The sequence below is a fragment of the Calidris pugnax genome, unplaced genomic scaffold, assembly GCF_001431845.1.
Source record: "Calidris pugnax isolate Ruff unplaced genomic scaffold, ASM143184v1 scaffold91, whole genome shotgun sequence".
Lineage (NCBI taxonomy): Eukaryota > Metazoa > Chordata > Aves > Charadriiformes > Scolopacidae > Calidris > Calidris pugnax.
The window spans coordinates 1,587,132-1,606,189 of NW_015090898.1; the positions used below are offsets into that span (position 1 = coordinate 1,587,132).

The 19,058-nt window shown below is 47.5% G+C and overlaps 1 protein-coding gene across 5 annotated transcripts in view; it reads left to right on the forward strand.

Moving 5' to 3' along the window:
• Positions 1-255: 255 nt before the first annotated feature.
• KCND3 (potassium channel, voltage gated Shal related subfamily D, member 3) overlaps positions 256-19,058 on the forward strand; it is a 120,923-nt gene continuing 102,120 nt past the window's right edge. For 3 of the 5 annotated variants that reach the window (XR_001412788.1, XM_014948530.1, XM_014948533.1), the window contains exons 1-2: positions 1,170-1,296; positions 5,555-6,739. Coding sequence is in view for 4 of the 5 variants with exons in the window: in XM_014948530.1 (XP_014804016.1) it covers positions 5,631-6,739 (1,109 nt within the window). In the remaining variant the exon portion in view is untranslated. Of the gene's footprint in view, positions 487-1,169; positions 1,297-1,695; positions 1,784-5,554; positions 6,740-19,058 lie in introns of those variants that run through there. The other 2 variants (XM_014948531.1, XM_014948532.1) reach the window with 2 other exon arrangements.

Here is a 19,058-nt window from a genome sequence, read left to right on the forward strand (position 1 = left end):
GGCGGGGGTTGCGGGGGGGACACACACCGGTGCTGGAAGGGACACGCCAGCAGCGGTCTCACCTGCGGGCGGGGAGGGGGCGAAGGGGGGCAGGAGCGGTACCCCCTCCGGTCGGCTCCCACCCCCGCGCCATCCTCATCCTCGCCCCCCGCTCCTCCCCGCCCGGCGGCCCCGCAGCCCCTTCCAGCCCCCGGACTCCCGGCGATCCCGGAGTGCGGTCCCGAGCCGTGCGGGGACGCGGGGCCATGGCGAGGCAGCCCAGCTCCTCTCCTCCTCCGCCGCCCTATTCCTCCCACTTTCTGGATAAAGTCCCCAACTATCGCTGCGGCTCATCGGTCCCCGCCGGGAGCGGCCGGACAGAGCAGGGCAAGACCGGTTCGCTCTGATTTGGGGCTTCTAATTATTTAGTTAATGGAGATTCGCCGGCAAACAGATAAAGGAGCCAGGATGCCAGGTCTCTGAGCGTGTGGAGCCCAACTTCTGACGGTGGGTGAGAGAGGGATGCTGAGGGGGAGACAGGATGGTGAGAGCTGCCAAGGAGCAGTGGGATGAGGGGGATTGGGGAGAAGGAGAGAGGGAAAGATTGGTTTAAATCTGAATGAATTATTTTTATTACTGAATGTAGCCTCCTGCCCTGGCTGAGGTGATGGTTGTAGGTTTGTGATGCTGGAGGAATCGCTCATTTTATCATCCAGGAGAAGGGACCTCTCCTGCACGCTCCCCGCCTGCCTGGGAGTCAGGGACACAGAGGGAGCTCCGGGAGGGACCAGTGAAGTTCATCCCATACTTTTTCCCCCCTTCATCCCCCCCCTTGCCACAGCTGGCACATTAGCATGCGGGGTTGGCTCTGCTGTGTATTTAATGACTCCATTTGCCAGAGTCTCTGTTAGCTCCCACCTCCCAGTCTGCCTCCCTGGGGCCAGTGTGGGGTCAGCCCCCCCTGCCCCCAGGCCAGTGGGCTCCTCAGGACCCGGGGGATGAGTCCAGCTGGGCTGGGCAGCCAGAGCAAAGCTCCGAGTGGTCCTGGGAGGGGAGGGGGCAGAATGCAGCGAGCTCAGGAGAGAGAGAGACTCCGTCTCGGCAGCACTGAGGGAGAAGCTGTTTAGTCATCTCTCTATATATACTTTCACAATGATGATCACATTTACTGATTGCTCCTGACGGCATTTAGCGAGGGAGTCAAGAGGCAGGCAGCACAGCTCACCTTTTATCCTGAGGAGTGACTGCTCCCTCTTCCTTCCAGTTCCCCACATTTAGCCCTACTTTTGGGCGCCGCGAGCGGCTTCCCTCTGCCAGGTAAGGCATTGCCATGAGCTGGCAAGATGGGGCTCTCTGGGCTGACTGGGAGGGAGGGGAGAAGTTTGCATGCATTTATCCTGAGCCTGTTGCTTTTGCTCCTAAATCTCTCCAACGGAGTGAGAGAGTGAATGTTTTGCAGAAAGTTTTATTATCCGATGCGATTGCAAAGGGAAAAGGAATACGTGAGTGGGAGAGGCTGTCGGAGCTTTGGCTGACATATTCTGCTTGAAAGCAAAGCTGCCTTTGCTGCCTGAGCCTGACCCAACAAGGACAGGAAAGGAGAGAACGAAGGATCTCCAGGCTCTTCACTCCCATCAGCAGTGTCTCACCAAGGAGCTCGCAGTATGTTTATCAGTCGTGTTTTAAATCGTCCCTGTCTGCTTCTAGAAAGGGAGACACTGGGAGATTTCTGGTTTGTTTCTGCTTTCATGAGGCTACGAAGAGACATTTATTAAGTGTGGCATTGCTGGTGGGAGCTGCTCTGGTAAGAACTCCTTGTTTATTTCTTGACCCTTGGGCAAATAGAAATAACTGCATTCTCTAAAGTTTTCCTCCAGAGGTTCACTGACCTGGCTGTGCCCCTCGGGCTTCTGTTTGAGCCGGGGATGAAACCCTGGTGCCAGGAAGGGGCTGCGGCACCGGCGACCTGCGGGAGCCAGTGGTGGCCAGGGAGGGACCCAGATGGGCTTGGGAGTCACAGGAGAGGGACAGGGGCTCAGCCCGTGGGCTTTTCTATCAAATTTCCTTGGGCTATTTCACTGCCCTGGTCATTAGCTGAAGAAAGCAGATCCTTTTCTCTATAGGTGCTGACTTTTTAAAATCAGGAGGCAAATTAATTTTGTGTGCCAGGTTCTAAATGTCATCAGCGGGGTACCGATCTTTTGTTAACTAGTTCCTTTCAAATTACATGCAGAAATTACGGTGATTAAATTTAGAAATACGAGTAGAGCTAAATATATCCTTGTTAGGATTGAAGTTGTCTGTTTGTGATGCGAGCTGAAGAGACTCTCTCTACTGTACAGTATTTTTTGAGCCTGGCCGGTTGCTTTCCAGCCTAAACAGACGGGTTAGCAGTTACCAGCACCCAGGCATGCAGGAAAAGAGGATTCTTTCCACATGCTGTAGATGAACTAGTTACTTCACATTTTTTTCACTCAGCCCAGTTTGTGCAGCTCTGAGTTACAAATCCAGCCCTAGCTCTCCCCAGTTTTCTGTCCCTTCCTTTGGGGAGGGTGGAGTTCCAAGGGTTCATGGACAGGAAAAAGCAAAACCTTTGCCATAGGGGACTTTTTTTCTCCCTCTCAGACAATTTATAGCTGAAAAAGTCTATCTTTTCGTGTATTCTGGGACGCCTTTGAAAATTAAGCTGTGCGCTCTAAGTTTTCTTAACCAGCAGCATCTCTTGGTCACAGAGAAATGGGAACCAAACTTCCACGGAAGAATAACTCTCTCCTGTCCATTCCACAGCCAAGATATTTATAGCTTCCCCACATCTACTGCCAGCACGCAAGGACCCATTTTATCTTTAAAAATTGATTTTAAAATGTGTAAGTCACTTACGAGTTACCAGTGTTTTATTAGAACAATTATATGTCAAGTATTTATAGTGCCTCAGCAGCTAATGTAGGTAACCTGGAATTTACAACCAAAGTTATAAAAGTACAGGAGAGATTTCTTACCAAGGTTCCCCTGAGAAATCAGGGGAGATGAGGATGCAGTGTACTGCAGCTGGTCAGGTCACCCTACGTCGCCAATCAGTCTTGGTAGAATGACTGGGGTGGTGTCGTTAATTGAAATTAAAAAGCAGAGAGGACCGTTTAGCAGCAGGGACAGCAGGCACAGGACGCATTAGCTTGGTCTCTTGGTTATTTCCCTGTATATATTTGGTGATTAATGGGTGGAATGGTTGTTATTTTGCTGCCTCCCCTTTTGCAGCCCTGTTCCTAAGGCAGCGTTCAGTAGAAGTTCAAAGATCCCCCACTGCTGGTGTAAGAAATGGGGAGCTGGGCTGGGGGAGCTGCCAAAGTCCTGCAGAGAAGGTTTGGGTGCTGAGCTCTGCCCCCTGCCCCCACAGCCCTCGGAGCCCCCTCTCCGGGGCTCTCAGCCTGGCACTATTAGCACAATAAACTCCCTCCTCGAGGGGAGAGAAAAGAACAGCACATAGTAATATTGAACAATTCTTCATAGGAAAATATTGCGGGATGTTTGCTCCAGTATAAGCAAAGTGGCTCCTTGGGATAAGCATCACTACGGATTATTGTATGTCTCCTAATTACAAACCCTCTTCCAGCAGCATTTAGATGCCTGCACAAGGGATTCCAATTGTCCTTTAGGTAGTAAAATTGCACAGAAAGATTCTCCACATTAAGGTGATGAACGTTAATGTGGCCTCAAAAGGAAGAGCATTTCTGTGAGCAGTTCAGTCATTTTCACCAGAGATTGATTCCATCATTTTTTATTCAGTATTTTGATGGCCTGTTGAAATCAATAATGCTGCAGCCTTACTGGTGGGGATGGCAGCTTTCATACAATTAAAAAACTTCAGAGTAAAACTGCCTAGAAGGATACCATATAGAGGATATAATTAAGCTTTGAGGGCCTGAGTCAGTAGAATCAATGGAATTTCCATTGATAAATTGACTTTTGATAGGGCCCCTAATGCATCTTATGTGATAATGGCACCTTTCTCCAGATAATTTTATGGTAGACTTAGAAAAACATTAGGGAAGTGAAAGTAAATACAAGTTAAAACAAAAGTTAAATATTGTAAGAACTCTCACCAAAGACCAAAAAGAAGGAGAAAATTCTTGTCTAGATCAGAACCACAGTAACGACTGTAACTTCAAGAGAATGTTGGCTGAGGATCTGGACAACTTGGGGTATTTTTCATCTAAAGATCAAGAGTGCAGTGAACATATTTCCTTTCAACCTATTAGTCCTTCAGTTCTTTGGCTGAAGGACTTCTGCCTCTGTTAGCTCAGAAGTAATCAAGGTATCTTCCTGCTGGAAGAAGGTTGTCCAGCTTTGGAGGCTTCCCTCGTTCTGATGTTCCTGGTGCTCCGTCGGTAGCTTTATCCATCAGCTTTCAAGCTCACTGTTGCTCAGATTTTCTGAGCAATGTTTCCCTGAAAGTCAGAATTTTCCTCTGCTCCAGTGGAGAATGTGATATTCCACAGGAGTAAAACCCATCTCCAAAGGAAAGAGACCAGCAAAAAACTGCTTCTGAGGCCAGGTCTTTAACTGAAGGTGGAAGAAAACTAATGAAATCCTGAGATTTTCTGTTTCTTTCAACCGAAAATATTCTTAGTGCAAGATTCACTATGTATGGAACTTTTTTAAGACCCAGCTCAGTCCAATCGTGGCTTTTCATGGCGTTTCACTGTGTGAACTGCAAGCTGATTTACTGGAGTTCCCGGCTCTTTCTTGACAGCTGTAGTTAAACTGATGAGCATGAGGCTTCCACCTGGGGAATTATGGATTAGTCTTGTTTGTAAGGAAGCAAATATAAATTAGTCAGCTGGGATTCAAGCTCACTGTTGCTCAGGTTTTCTGAGCAATGTTTCCCTGAAAGTCAGAAGCTCACTGTTGCTCAGATTTTCTGAGCAATGTTTCCCTGAAAGTCAGAATTTTCCTCTGCTCCAGTGGAGAATGTGATATTCCACAGGAGTAAAACCCATCTCTAAAGGAAAGAGACCAGCAAAAAACTGCTTCTGAGGCCAGGTCTTTAACTGAAGGTGGAAGAAAACTAATGAAACCCTGAGATTTTCTGTTTCTTTCAACTGAAAATAGTCTTAGTGCAAGATTCACTATGTATGGAACTTTTTTAAGACCCAGCTCAGTCCAATCGTGGCTTTTCATGGCGTTTCACTGTGTGAACTGCAAGCTGATTTACTGGAGTTCCCGGCTCTTTCTTGACAGCTGTAGTTAAACTGATGAGCATGAGGCTTCCACCTGGGGAATTATGGATTAGTCTTGTTTGTAAGGAAGCAAATATAAATTAGTGTGTTTATGCTACTTTTAAAATGCTTTTAATGAGGAATCATTTGCTATTCAAAATTTCAATCTATAATAATGCCATAACCCCACTGAGCTGATTATCACGTGCCTTGTTTAACATCGCTCTTCAAACGGGAGACGAGGACAAGGCAGTTGTTTGAAATCCTTGGGTACGAACTGACACCTGAATCTTTAACACAACGGGGCAAAATACCCCGCTTGACTGTGTGTTGTGTTTTCATTTTGTTCTGTATTTTAGATGGAACTGATCTGACTTCCAGCAGGTCCCAGGAGCGGCCCAACTGTCTTCTCCAGTAACAAGACCTGGGGTCATCATGGCAGCAGGAGTAGCGGCGTGGTTGCCCTTTGCCAGGGCAGCTGCCATAGGATGGATGCCAGTGGCCAACTGTCCCATGCCACTGGCTCCAACGGAGAAAAACAAGAGGCAGGATGAGCTGATCATTCTCAACGTGAGTGGCAGGCGTTTCCAGACCTGGAGGACTACACTGGAGAGATACCCGGACACTCTCCTGGGCAGCACTGAGAAGGAGTTCTTCTTCAACGAAGACACTAAGGAGTACTTCTTTGACCGGGACCCTGAGGTCTTTAGATGCATCTTAAATTTTTATAGAACTGGCAAGCTGCACTACCCCAGGTACGAGTGCATCTCTGCTTATGACGAAGAGCTTGCCTTCTATGGGATCCTCCCTGAAATCATCGGGGACTGCTGCTACGAAGAGTACAAAGACAGAAAGCGGGAAAACGTGGAGCGGCTGATGGATGACAATGACTCAGAAAACAACCAAGAAGGGTCCATGCCATCCCTGAGCTTCCGGCAGACCATGTGGCGAGCCTTCGAGAACCCCCACACCAGCACCTTAGCCTTAGTCTTTTACTACGTCACTGGTTTCTTTATTGCTGTCTCTGTGATCACTAACGTGGTGGAAACTGTCCCTTGTGGCACGGTGCCTGGGAACAAGGAGCTTCCATGTGGGGAAAGATACGCTGTGGCTTTCTTTTGCTTGGACACGGCTTGCGTGATGATTTTCACGGTTGAGTATCTGTTGAGACTCTTTGCAGCCCCAAGTCGCTACCGATTCATTAGAAGTGTGATGAGCATCATTGATGTGGTGGCCATCATGCCGTACTACATTGGCTTGGTGATGACCAACAACGAGGATGTCAGCGGAGCCTTTGTGACACTAAGGGTTTTTCGGGTTTTCAGGATTTTCAAGTTCTCTCGCCATTCCCAAGGCTTAAGAATCTTGGGCTACACTTTGAAGAGCTGTGCCTCCGAGCTTGGCTTTCTCCTCTTTTCCCTCACTATGGCAATCATCATCTTTGCAACTGTGATGTTTTATGCAGAGAAAGGGTCCTCGGCAAGCAAATTCACCAGTATTCCTGCTTCCTTTTGGTACACTATTGTAACCATGACAACACTGGGGTGAGTATTACTTTTTCTTTTACTGAGCAGCAGGCGAGCGTGTGCTGGGAGCTTGACTTCAGTTACTCCTAAGCGTTTTCCTGGGTGCATGTTCGAAAAGGGGCTGGAACTGTTCAGGGCTTGATTGTTCTTTGCCGTACAACTTCTGCAGTTTCTGCTCATGTGAAGTTGTATGAAACAGCACTTACACCCACTTGAGAAACGCTTGGCACAACGGCAAATGAGTGCAGGAGGAGCAAGGCTGGGGAGTAGCGGGGCCTGATCCGCGCTCCTTCTGCAGGAGGGGAAAGTTATCCCGGGTGCAAGGCAGCTGGCAGGCAGAGCTTATGGTGTTTTTCAGACATTCATTCAAACCACAGATGCTACACAAAGTTGTTGATGTACATGATGTACAAGGTGTATATGATGTACAAGGTGCATATGATGTATATGATGTCTCTCTTCGCGATGTCGGTCGTTGTTTCCTCACTTGATGTGCCAGGAGCTGTGGATTTGCTGAATTCAAATGGTATTGCGGGCTACTTTATGGAAAATACTCGGTGATCTCCAGGACATGATCTGGTTTTTACTTAGTTGAGCAGGATGTGGGCTTCTTGTCTGTGTTTAGTTGTGAACTTAAAAAATAACACGAGTATCCTGTAGCAGCTGCAGTAGAATTTCAAACGTTCCCGTGGACAGGTACAAAGCTAATGATATCAAAGCAAGGGGAATGTAGCCTGGAGGGCAATTTTTTCCCTTATATTTCGTTTCTGTCTTACAGATGTTTCTACTGAGATTATAGATTTGAGCTTCTGTTGCTCTGAACTAAAACCTTTGTAAGCAGAATGACCAAACCCTCACCCTGACGGGGTTATGTAAAAGTGGGAATCACAGGCTGCAGCTTCAGGCAGTCCCAAAGTTATGATGGAACCAGTCTCTGGCTTCCACAAATCAGAACCAAGTTTATAGTTATATAATTATAGAATATACCATGTTTATAGTTACTTTGAAAAGAGTTTTCTCACCAGAGAGTTCTCCCAGTTTAATATTCAGATATAGACAATTCTCATTCTTGTAATATGGTGACCACTTTTTCTCTAAACCGCTTTTGATTTTAAACACTTCTCTGTGCCTATTAGACACGAACAGGCTCACAGTAGCACATTTAAATTATTAAAATCATAATTCAGCTGTCAGAAAGCCGCAAAATCTGAGCATATGACAACTGCAAGTCTGAATTTCTTCATTAAGTGAGAATATAGAACATGTTTGTCATAGTCACCAAGAGATCTCTTTTTCTTCCTTTTTAACATCTAAGCACAGTCTGCAGGTTCCTATGGCAGAAGCTAAGGTCCTTACCCTGGAAAAGAAGTCAGGGCTGGCTTAGAAATCAAAGGTGGGCTTTAGATCCCAGCGCTCTCCCACCCTGTGGGTCAGCTTTCAATATTCTGACTGGTCCATACTGGTCGGTTCCCACCCTCCTGTCCCCATCATTGCATCTGAGAAGCTCCAGAGGACAAGGGAGACCTGTCCCGGGCAGTTCAGAGGGGGAAACGCAGGAAAAGGCAGCTCTGTTTTCTGTTTCACAATGATCACGACTCTCTTTCTACCTCCACACGCTCACGCACCTTCACACGTACGTTGTTGGACCTTGATGACGGGGAAGTTGGGGTCAAGGGAATGTTTGGTGTGGCTCAGGAACAAACCCTTCCTGTGAACCCAGGCAGGACGTGCCACCGTGCCACACGTCCCTGTTCCCCTCACCAGCTCGGTCCTGTTCTCCTGCTGAACGCGTGGATAGACACACCAGAGTGCTCCTGAGGACTTTAAAGTGCTCTCAATCTGTTGTAATCACAGAAATTATGGACGAATGAGTGCCTTTAATGAGTTGACAAGAATTTTAAAAATTATACAGTTAAGCACGGCTTTGTAAGAGCCCATTGGAAAGAGACCTATAAAATGCTGCCAAAGCCTTAAAGCTTAAACTTCTAGCAATACCAATTTGGGGTTTTTCTTGCAGGATTTTAATTAAAGTAGGTGTCTCTAGCAAATAGTCTATCAGCCAAGTTTGGTGTCATATCACAGACTTAACAAGAAACTCGGAAACCTCGGTAAGAGCAGCCCCCAAAAGTCCCTGTGCCCTCACAGCCCCCCACTGCCCCCCGGTACCCAGCGCTCCCTTCTCCGAGCACCATCCAAACGCACTCCACGGGCTTCCCCAAAACCAGTGCTAGGGAGAGAAGTTGTTACTGTGAGCCATAAAAACCTAATTCCTGCCAGAGCAGCTCCTCGGGGCCTGGCCAGAGCCCTCAAGGAGGCACTGGGGGATGGCCAGGACATGGGGGTCCCTGCTCTGGGGGAGGAAGGTGCCAGAGGCTCCTGCAACAGCTCTCACCACCACCGGCATCGTGGCAACAAGAACTCATCACCTCCAGAAACAAAGCTATGGGCCTCAGGTCATTTCCACCTTCCTGATTCCCATCAAATGCATAACATCCCCAGGCTGCCTTCATTTCCCCATAAATCCTCTCAGTTTTGACAAACTGGCATTTCCATACAGTATTTTCTGTACAGCTCTCTTCAGAAATCATTTCAGTAGGTTTGGAAGGGTCTTGTTCCTAATGACAGTCCTGGCAACCCCTATCCCACCGCCGTTGCCAAAAACGCAGCCCAAGTCTCTACCGCGCTCCTTAAAACCTTGGGCTTTGCCTCGTCCCTCTTTGCCAGTTTGCTCTTTGCGTGTTGGCAACGCTCAGAGCTTTCAGGAGTATCTTAATCATTTTCTGCCATTTGACTTTAAAAATTCACCCAGCATTTAAAACAAGAAACTGTAAAGCACAATGGCTTTTAACTTAGGTCTATACGCATATGTATGTATTTTTGGTTTTGAAAGATATAAACATGTAACTGAAACCTATAAATCACTAAAACTAAAAAGTGAATGTTTCCCTGACCCTGGGATTCCACCGTTGCTTGTGACACGGTGCTTTATCAAAAGGATTTGGAACATGCAGGATAACTTTTCCCATCTTATTAAGACATTAAAAAAGTAGCTCCATTTATATAAAAGGAGAAGTTTAGCTACAGCACACAAACAAGATTAGCAGTAAGACCAGTAACTCTCCTGCTGCTCTGTGCATCCACTGCTCTTATTCCAGATTCCCCAGTATCTTTTGGACCAAATTGACCCATAAATGAAAAGCAATAAAAATGCATTTCTTCTTGAGGGTAAATACTCTACAGAACAGAGTAAGTGCTGCTTTTGGTGGGGTTACTCTGCAAATCAGTTTAGAGAAATCCAAGACAACTTGCAAGCTCTGTAGGAAGTTACAACCCGGGGAGACAGGTACCACGGTTCTTCTGGAATGGGAAACAAAGCAAAGGAATTCAATTATACTGACCCTGCATCTCTGATCCCTCTGCTGTGCTCATCAGCCCTGTTTTAACAGAGGCTGTTTTTAATTTAACACGATTTAAATTTTGCTCAGGAGGTTTTATAATGAAAGCATTATTCTTGGGTGCATCTTAAATCAATCTGAATTACTGAAACAACTATTCAAAATTAATTCAGAACCAGCTATCCAATTCATGCAGAAAGATTTTCCTCAAGCGGCCAACAACCACCCATCTTCTTCTTGGCCTTGTTAAAACACCGATACAATAAATATCAGCTTTGCCAGCACCTTTTCTTTGCTCTGTGGGAGCTTTTCATCCCCCCTCAGCAAGGCAAGAGGCTTCCCTTCATTAGAATTCACATCCCTGGCTTGGATCGTAGCTAACTTGATGTGCAACAGCCACCAGTTTTACAGCTACACAGAGACAGTTTAATTATCATAAATTTTGTCACCTTGTTACTGGAGTGTTGGTTTATATTCACTTTTAAATAGCCTTTGGTTGTGCTCAGGGCAGCCTCACGTTTCGCTGCCCGTCAGCATCATCCCAGCCACGGCTGTGGGATGAAGGCTCCCTCACGTCTCTGAACCCCACTCTGGGTTTGCCCAGAGCACGTATTTTTCTAAGTTTTTTAAAGCTGTTTTCATTTCACCTGACAACAGCAGTGCATTCCAACTCCTGTCTCTACCTGCAGCCTTGGCAGCAAACCGGAGTTGGGAAAACCCAAGCGCCACATCTCCCTGTGCCATCTGGGGCATGGGGGGTGTCCCCAGGGCTCTGCAGAGCATTGGGGGGATGCCAGAGCCAAGCAGGGGGGGCAGCACCCCCATCCCACCACAGACTGGAGCAGAGAAGGGGGGAAAAACCCACAGTGTATCCTGGAGGGAATCGGCACCACAACCTTTGGGTCAATAACCCAGCAGCACAGATGGAGAAGGTTGCTGATGGGTTTTGTTCTGGGTTGAGCTCCGGGATACGCTGTGGGGTTTCCTGTTGCCTGATGAAGGCTGAGCCCCCCCAGCTCAGCACCCTTGGGGTGATCCTGGGAGAATCTGTCTTCTCTCTGACCACCTCCATTACATTTTGCAAGAACGCAATGGTTTTGAGAACACTACCCCTCTTTCAGATACAGCTGCCCTGGTCAATGAGTTTGAACGACACCCATCGGTGCCCTCAGACAGCAGGTCCCACCAGTGTCATTCGTTGAAGGAGCTGGGTTAATGCTGGGAAGTCAAAAAAACAGACATGCTGGTTATGTCAACAGCCTGGTCTGGAGCAAGACCCGAAATGTCTTACAATTGTTCTTGGGCGAGTGCTTAGAGAGCAGGGATGTGGGCACAGGGGTCTGTCTTGGTCCAAGGTGGTTCTGCAAGATGTGGGTCAGGGAGAGCAGAGAGAACTGACACCTGGTCAATGCGCCTGAAAGAAACATCATTCCAGGTTTTGTTCATTTCTTGGGCTTTCTTTTTTATTGGTGTTCAGTCAAGGGCAAGGAAGGGGCTGAAATTTAAGCAGTGAAATAGGATGTGAAATCCTTGCTGCCTTGGTGACAGCCGGACTAGCAGGAGCTCAGTGAGCAGTGACCACGTTTCTGGCAACTGCCACCAGCTCCCATGAGAATGGAGACCTCTCCGCCCTTATTTCTCCAACGCAAAGTGCTGAAACCACTCAAGCTGATAGTAACCATCATCCTCCCTCCCTCAAGCAAACCAAGAGGAGTTTGCAAAGTAAGGAAAATAATAAATCATCTCTGGAGCGCTGCCATTCCCGGGCTCTCCGGAAAGATTGCTGTTTGGCCCAGTAATCATATTCTGCGTGTCAGTACTTCAGTAACTGCCATTAAACTGAATCAGAGAAATTGCTTTAATAGAAACACTACTTTGCATATTTAACATCGGCGCGGGAAAGATGGATGAGAAGTGGGATATTTCCTTTGTAAAGCAAGGCCCTACAATTTCATCACTCTCACCATTTCCCACACAGTCAACAATTCCTCCATCCACCGGCCAAAGAGCTGCTTGAATTTCAGACACAGAGAGTCCAATCAAACAGTGAATTGATGGAGCACAACAAAGAGGCCATTTTCTTGAGCTTTCGTTCTCTTGACTCCAGCTTCATCTTATACTAAATGTGTATCAATTTTCTTACCCTAATGGGCTCGCAGACATTATGTGCAAAATGCCTTTGTATCAGCAACTACAGCTGGAACCTTGTCCCTTCACTGTCTTGATGTAAATCTCAGGCAAGCACCTCATTTTTGAGCAGTTTGTATTCCCCAGAACCCCAGAAGTATTAAAATACCTTCATTCATTCTCAGAGCAAGTGGAATTCACTGGATTTTTCTCTCTGTTAAAAAATATAAATTTGTCTGTCTTTAGGCTTTTTGTGGCTTTGGACATTTGTAATGACTGCACATAAAACCATCTTCAATGTGCAAGACAAAATCACTTTCCTTTAGGGTAAATTCTTTGTGCAAGAAGTGGCTTATTTTGAATAAAGCCAAGTAATGGTACTGGCTAAAATTATAACATGACTGCTAAATTTACCAATGGAAACCTTGGCAGAGATGCATCTATAGCAACTGATTTATCAATTTTTTCCTAAGCTCCTCATTTTCCCCCCTCTTCTCTCTAGCCTGCATCACCGTAAGTGCCTGAGAAATACAGATTAAAGATAACGTTGTGTTTTCATTGGAGATGAAGGGAAGTGATTGGCTTGCTGACTGGATCCGAGCTATTTTTAGTCTCATAAAATGATAATTTCATAACAGCACTGACCCAGTAAAAGTAATTAGTTTACAGAGATCAGCTGAAAATACGGGACAGAGTAGCCACTGTCAGTCAGGGAGAGAGGAAGAGGCAGTGAAGCTAAAGGCCCTGCAACAAATTAGTCCAAACTAATTAGGTCCCTTAGCTGATTACAGCCCCACAGTCCAAATCAGTTTTTGGTGTGACTTGGGGAGCAGAGACGAGCCTGGAGGGACCCCCTGAGCGCCCCATGTCCCTGCAGCCCCTCTGCCCTTTGGAGATGAGGTCTCCATGTCGGTGGCATCCTCCCCTTCCCTCTCCCCTGGCAGGGATTGAGGACGGGGCACGGCCTTCCCTCTCTCCCGGCTTCAACATCCAGCACAGAAAGATTTTTCTGTCAAATTCCAGCACATCCACCCTGAATTTATGGCTATTTTCCCCCGGTGTGGGCAGAACTCTGGGTATTTTTCCTGTGGAGCAGGAGGACGGGCGATGCTTGCAGATACAGCTGGTGCCTATTTAACTATTTACCGCCGCTACATTAGAGCACATTCAAGGGCTGTAACTCACCTCTTAAAGTTACAAGTAAGTGTGGAAGAGTTATTTTAAAATCAATATCTAACCAAATGCCATTGTTCCAACATTAAAACCTGCTGGGAAATTACTAGGAGGCATGTGGCAAGTCAAATCACTGCCTGCCAGAGGAGGAAAGAATTCATTACTCCCTGAAAAGGTGCAAGCCTTTTACAGGCTTTTTGTTCTGGTTTGCAGCCTCAGGACTGACGCGGGATCATCTGGCTCTTTCTTTCCCTCATTCTTTCCCGATTTCACTCTTTTGTTCTGGCTCTAACACCGAGGACTTGTCCCTACTTTCCGTGCGGCGCCGTGAGGGGTTTTGGGCCTCGGGGATGAGCGCTGCGATGGCATCGTCACCGCTGCTGCTGCTGGAGTGTGGGGCTCCACGGGTCAGTTCTCTCTCCCCTATAAAAGCCTCTGTGACAGCAGCCACCTGGGCTGGGAGGCCACTCAAAGCCATTTTCCGAGCAGCCCTCGGCCGCCCAGGCCGGGCAGAGCCATCGCGCATCGCCCGGGGAAACCTGCTGCTTTCATCTCGGCCTGCCATCTGCGGCAGAATTAAAACACAGATCAGCTCTAGCTTTTTTTTTGCCTTCAGGACTTTGTGAAATTTGGCTGCCGTACATCCCCGGAAAGCCCTTGAGAAGGGCTGTTTGCTTCTGGAGAGGGTTGGTCCTGCAGAACCGGGCTGCGGGCCCATGAAGCCTGAGCCTGAGCAGGAGAGATGCAGAGGGCTCGGTACTGGGGAGTCTCCTAATAACAAGGGCAAATAATTCCACTAACAAGTCTTACACGTACAGGGGGAGCAGCCACTGCTGCTGGGGGTGCAGCCGGGAGGGGTTTGGCTGATGCCCGACACCCCCAGGCCTCGCTGCCCCCAGGAGCCAGAGCCGTGGGGTTCTCTGTCAAGAGCTCCCGTTAATCAAACGCCACCTCCTCAGCGCCATGAAGCACCCTTCGCTTTTTATTACGGGTAATTATTTTTCACGTACTTATTGCTTTATTCTTTCGGCACACGTGACTCCCCTTTGCCATCTGAAAGACACGAAGTGCTGCTGTTTTTCTCATCTCGCCTGTCGACACGGGGCTTCACATCAGATGGGAAAACAGCAGATGATAAAATCTTGAGTCACTTTCAGCCTTTAATATTTAAATGCACAGCCTTGAGACAAACAGATTTCACCCCACAACCAGAAAGGTCCTGATTTCTTCTCTGCACTACGGAAAACACTTCTTACTATTATTTATCTCTACTTATTTTCTCACCCAGTTGCCACAATCCTTACTTCTACTTATTTTCTCACCCAGTTGCCACGATCCTCACTGCCACGTCGGTATGCTCTACGTGCCCTTTGGGCTCTAATTTGGAGACGTCATCAACAGCATGCACCTTTCTCTGTATTTGTATGACCTGGAGCACAAGGGAGCCATCCTCCTGAAATATTAATTACAGTCACTATGGCAAACCCAAAAATAGCGCTTTATTTTTCAATTGAGAAGGATAATGCAAGCCAGCTCTTCTTGCAACCTAAGGTTTGGCAGAAGGGAGCTGTTTCCGAAAGGAAAGCTAAAGGGAGAGGAAGCTGCTCTGAGCTGCTTTCTCCCAGAGCCTGTCTCCATCAGTGTCTCCCTTTGGCTCAGGAGCTCTCTCTGAAAGCAAAATCCATCACCCCGTCCCTGCTGCAGCCTGGCTCGGTGCAGAGAGGTCTCTGAGTGTGCAAACTGCCTTCCTTCTGGGTGAAACCCGGCTGGAAGGTGCACTCCAGGAATGCAGCTAAAGAGCTCTTAGCGTGGGCGTTTGGCCCATGGACCAGAGGAGGATGAGTCTGCAATGAGTCCCCCGAGATGCGCCCAGGAGGGATGCTCCATCCCCTGCCCAGCTCAGCTGAGCCGCGCTGTCGGCTAATGCAGATATAATCTTATTCTTCCCCTGCTATTGATTTCAGAACTCATTCTCAATTATAATCCTGGTTTAGTGTCTTTTGAGGTTCACATAGTATCTTGGCCTTCTGTCATCAATATTAAACTGAGAAAAGCTCCAGTTGCTTCTTTCTGCCCCTCCAGAGGGAAGACAGGAGTAGGCTGTTGTCGATTTAACAGACTCCTCCGTTACTCCACTGCATGAGAGCCTTTTTCTAGTAATCAGTGTCTGAAATGAGTAGAAACAGGACTTAAATTTACCACTTTGAACATGAATCAATGAAGCATTATTGCCAACACACATCCTTCACTGTCACACATTTCGGTTGTGCTGTTGGTTCAGGAAGATTTAAAACGCCGTCTCCCACCCAGCCTTGCACCTGCGAGAGATCCTTTTATCAATCTCACTCTCTGATCTCTGCATAATTAGCCAAAATATGAAATCCCCAGCTTCTGCCGTGCGTGTGTGTGTGTGCTTTAAACCTTCCTGCAGGACCACGAGATTGTGTACAGATGGGCAATCACGGTCAGCTCGCGGGAGGCAATCACAACTTCTACTTGGTGCCTCTTTTCGTTTTCCTGCCTACTTACATCTGCCCAACCGTCTGCTCCTCAATCCAGGGAGCATCCATCACGTACGGGGATGAGTCCTACTGAGTCACACACCGCTTCGGTTCATGAAATGAGCTGGCATGAGATCCCAGCCTTGGCACGCTGGATGCAAAAGACTTCAGCCCTTTTAGATATTTTTCTGCTACAGAGGAATAGCAGGCCAGATTAAATAATAGAAACATTCATTCAGCAAGGCAGCTGCTGAATGAAAATACGCAAACCAGCCGAAATTAGGTAAAAGTCATCTCTCTCGCTAAGGGTCACCACAAGTAGTAAGCTGGGCTGAAGGGATACAAGATTTTGGGCTGCAGAGGGCTGAGCAGGATGAATTCCACCACTAATGAGCTTAGTGAATAAGCTCATTACCTAACGAGCTCTATTGAACAAGCTTGATTTCCAGCCTAGGGAAAGCCTTCTGAATAGATAAAGCATAGGTAAACATCTCCATCAGTTCCCCCACACAAGATGTACCTGTAGCTCAAGAGCAAAGTCATGTCCATTGTCAGATTCTTCCCTGAAGGTGCAGATGTCGGGGGGGTCAGAAAAGCACCAAATGGTAGTGGGTTTTTTTCCAGTTTTGACCTTTCTTTACAAATTCTGATACAAAGAAGGACGCATACCAACACGACTCGTTAACACACACAAGTCCTAATAACTTTCCTTCGGCATTAACTGTTCCAGCCCCCACATAAGACACCCCACAGCAGGACTAGGTACCTCCAGAGGTCCCTTCCCACCAAAATTATTCTACCATTGAATGGGCAAATGCTCCTGAAATGCCGCATCTCTGTGGGTCTCCATCTGAAATCCCAAACTTGCTTTTGTGGCCCAGGAAGATCTGTCAGATCAGATGCCAATTCAGAGGTCTTGCCAAGTGGCCCAAAGGAAATCTCACATTTCATTGCCCTGTGGGCAATTTATTACCCAGAAAGGTAGGAGTTTTGAAGTAGCTGGTCTGTAAGGAATGGCTCATCACACCCCCACATGCTGTTTAACACAGTTTTCATTTCTGTTGGCTTGAAAGCGAAAGGAGAAAATGAGATTTCAACAGAGGAGAACAGATCTACAGATGTTGAAAGAAAAAGTCTTTAAATCTCGATTTGGTCTTCTACGTAGTAACACTTGCATTTATTTTTGCCATTTTTAAATAGTTTAAACTATTCAGCTCCTGTAGTTGTGCCACTCTCCGACACTGCCACTGTCCATCCTTAGTTACTGTCTGACCAGAGCTAAAAAATGTGTTTGAAGAGGAAAAGGGAAGGAAAATGTCTGAACTTTGCAGTAAAAAATAAGTGCTAATTTGGGCGGAGCTAAAGACTTTTAGGAGAAAACAGGTTCTCAGTCTTTAAAAATATATATATTTAAAGCTAGGCATGCATGCCCCCAAGTGCACACCACAGGGTAAATAAACGCACACCCAGCGCGTGTGCACACGTCAGGGCACACTCACATGACTGCAGCATGAAAGTCTGGCACCGAATGGACTGTGAACTGAAAATGAATTTCAGCAGCTTTTATGATTCATTTTTTTGTCAGAAACCAAGGAGGCGTCAGTAGCCGCCTCGTTAGCCGTGGAGGGGGGGGCTCGTTTACTGCTGCAGCACAGAATCCCCCCACACTGGGGTGAGGCTGGGGCGATGCGTGTCCTTCCAGCACTGCTTCATGGGCAGCTTGGGCTGCCCCGTGTTGTCTGTGTCCATAATTTGTGGTGGTTCTGCCCACTGCCATGACAAAGAGTGTTGGGATTAACTTCACCCCAGCCTGTGAGTCACCCGGTGAGGAACGCATGTCGCTGCCAGCGAAACCGGGCTCTGGGGGTTTGAATAAGGGTGTAATTTGGGAGGGGTGTTTTGCACGGCTTTTATGGGAGAGTCCTTATGGCAGGAAATTCCTTCTGGTCCTGCACCGAGCCCCAGCTCATCGTTCATCTTTGCCAGGGCTTTTTCCTTGGACACCCTGCGGAGAGCAGCGGCTCCCAGCCCGCGGTATTAGACGCGCTATAGTTAAGGCACTTAAGAAAACTGTTGGATAGAATTTATGTGCCATTAATAACTGCTTCCCTGGCAATATCAAAACAGAGTGGGCAGACAGCGCATCTACTACCTATAGCACTCGACTATACAATAAATTAAATCCACCCATTAAATCATCACAAACTGAGAAAAAGGACATTTATCTGAACGGCTGTGCATATTGAATGCCTTATTGGCAACGTGAAATACTTAGGATGGAAGTGATTGGTGGCTAAAAGCAAGTCAGACAAGGATTTGTGGAATTCTGTAGGAAATAGAGAAGGTCTATTATAGAGAAGTCCTGGAGAAGGACTCTTTGCCAGGAAGTGTAGTGATAGGACAAGGGGAAACGGTTTTAAATTGGAAGAAAAAAGATTCAGATTAGATCTCAGGAAGAAATTTTTTACTCTGAGGGTGGTGAGACACTGGAACAGGTTGCCCAGGGAAGTTGTGGCTGCCCCATCCCTGGAGGGGTTCAAGGCCAGGCTGGATGGGGCCTTGAGCAACCTGCTCTGGTGGGAGGTGTCCCTGCCCATAGTCCCAGCTGATGCACCCTGTGCTCGGAGCAGGGCTCTCAGGGGCCGCACAGGCAAACAGAGAAATGAACCCTCAGCTGTGGCAGCAGAGGGACAGACACACAACCACACAGACACGAGGCAGCAACAGCACCTCTGCTGCACGTGCTTTACAGCAGCAGACACCGTAACACAATGGGTTCTGACAGTCTCTGTGCACCCCAGTGAAGGAGCAGGAGCTTTCTGGCAGCGCTGGTTGAGAATCTCCAGCAGAAGTGGGCAGAGGCAGAAGAGCAGCAGCAGCTCCCCTTTGCCTTGACGTGTCCCGTGTAATTAATTACTCTCAGCTCATTCTCGGCCTTATTGCTGGATTGCACAGAACGATCCACCTCTTTCTCTGAAGGCCAGCATCTGACACGGGGCACCATAAAACATGTTGCAGAAGTAGGGTGTCTTGTGTCCTGTGCGTCTGGACAATGCTTCTCCCTCACGAGCTGTCACAGTGGCTTAGTGTGATGGGCTCCCGAAGGCCAGCTCTGAGTGCCAAGGACAGGGTGAAGGGGTT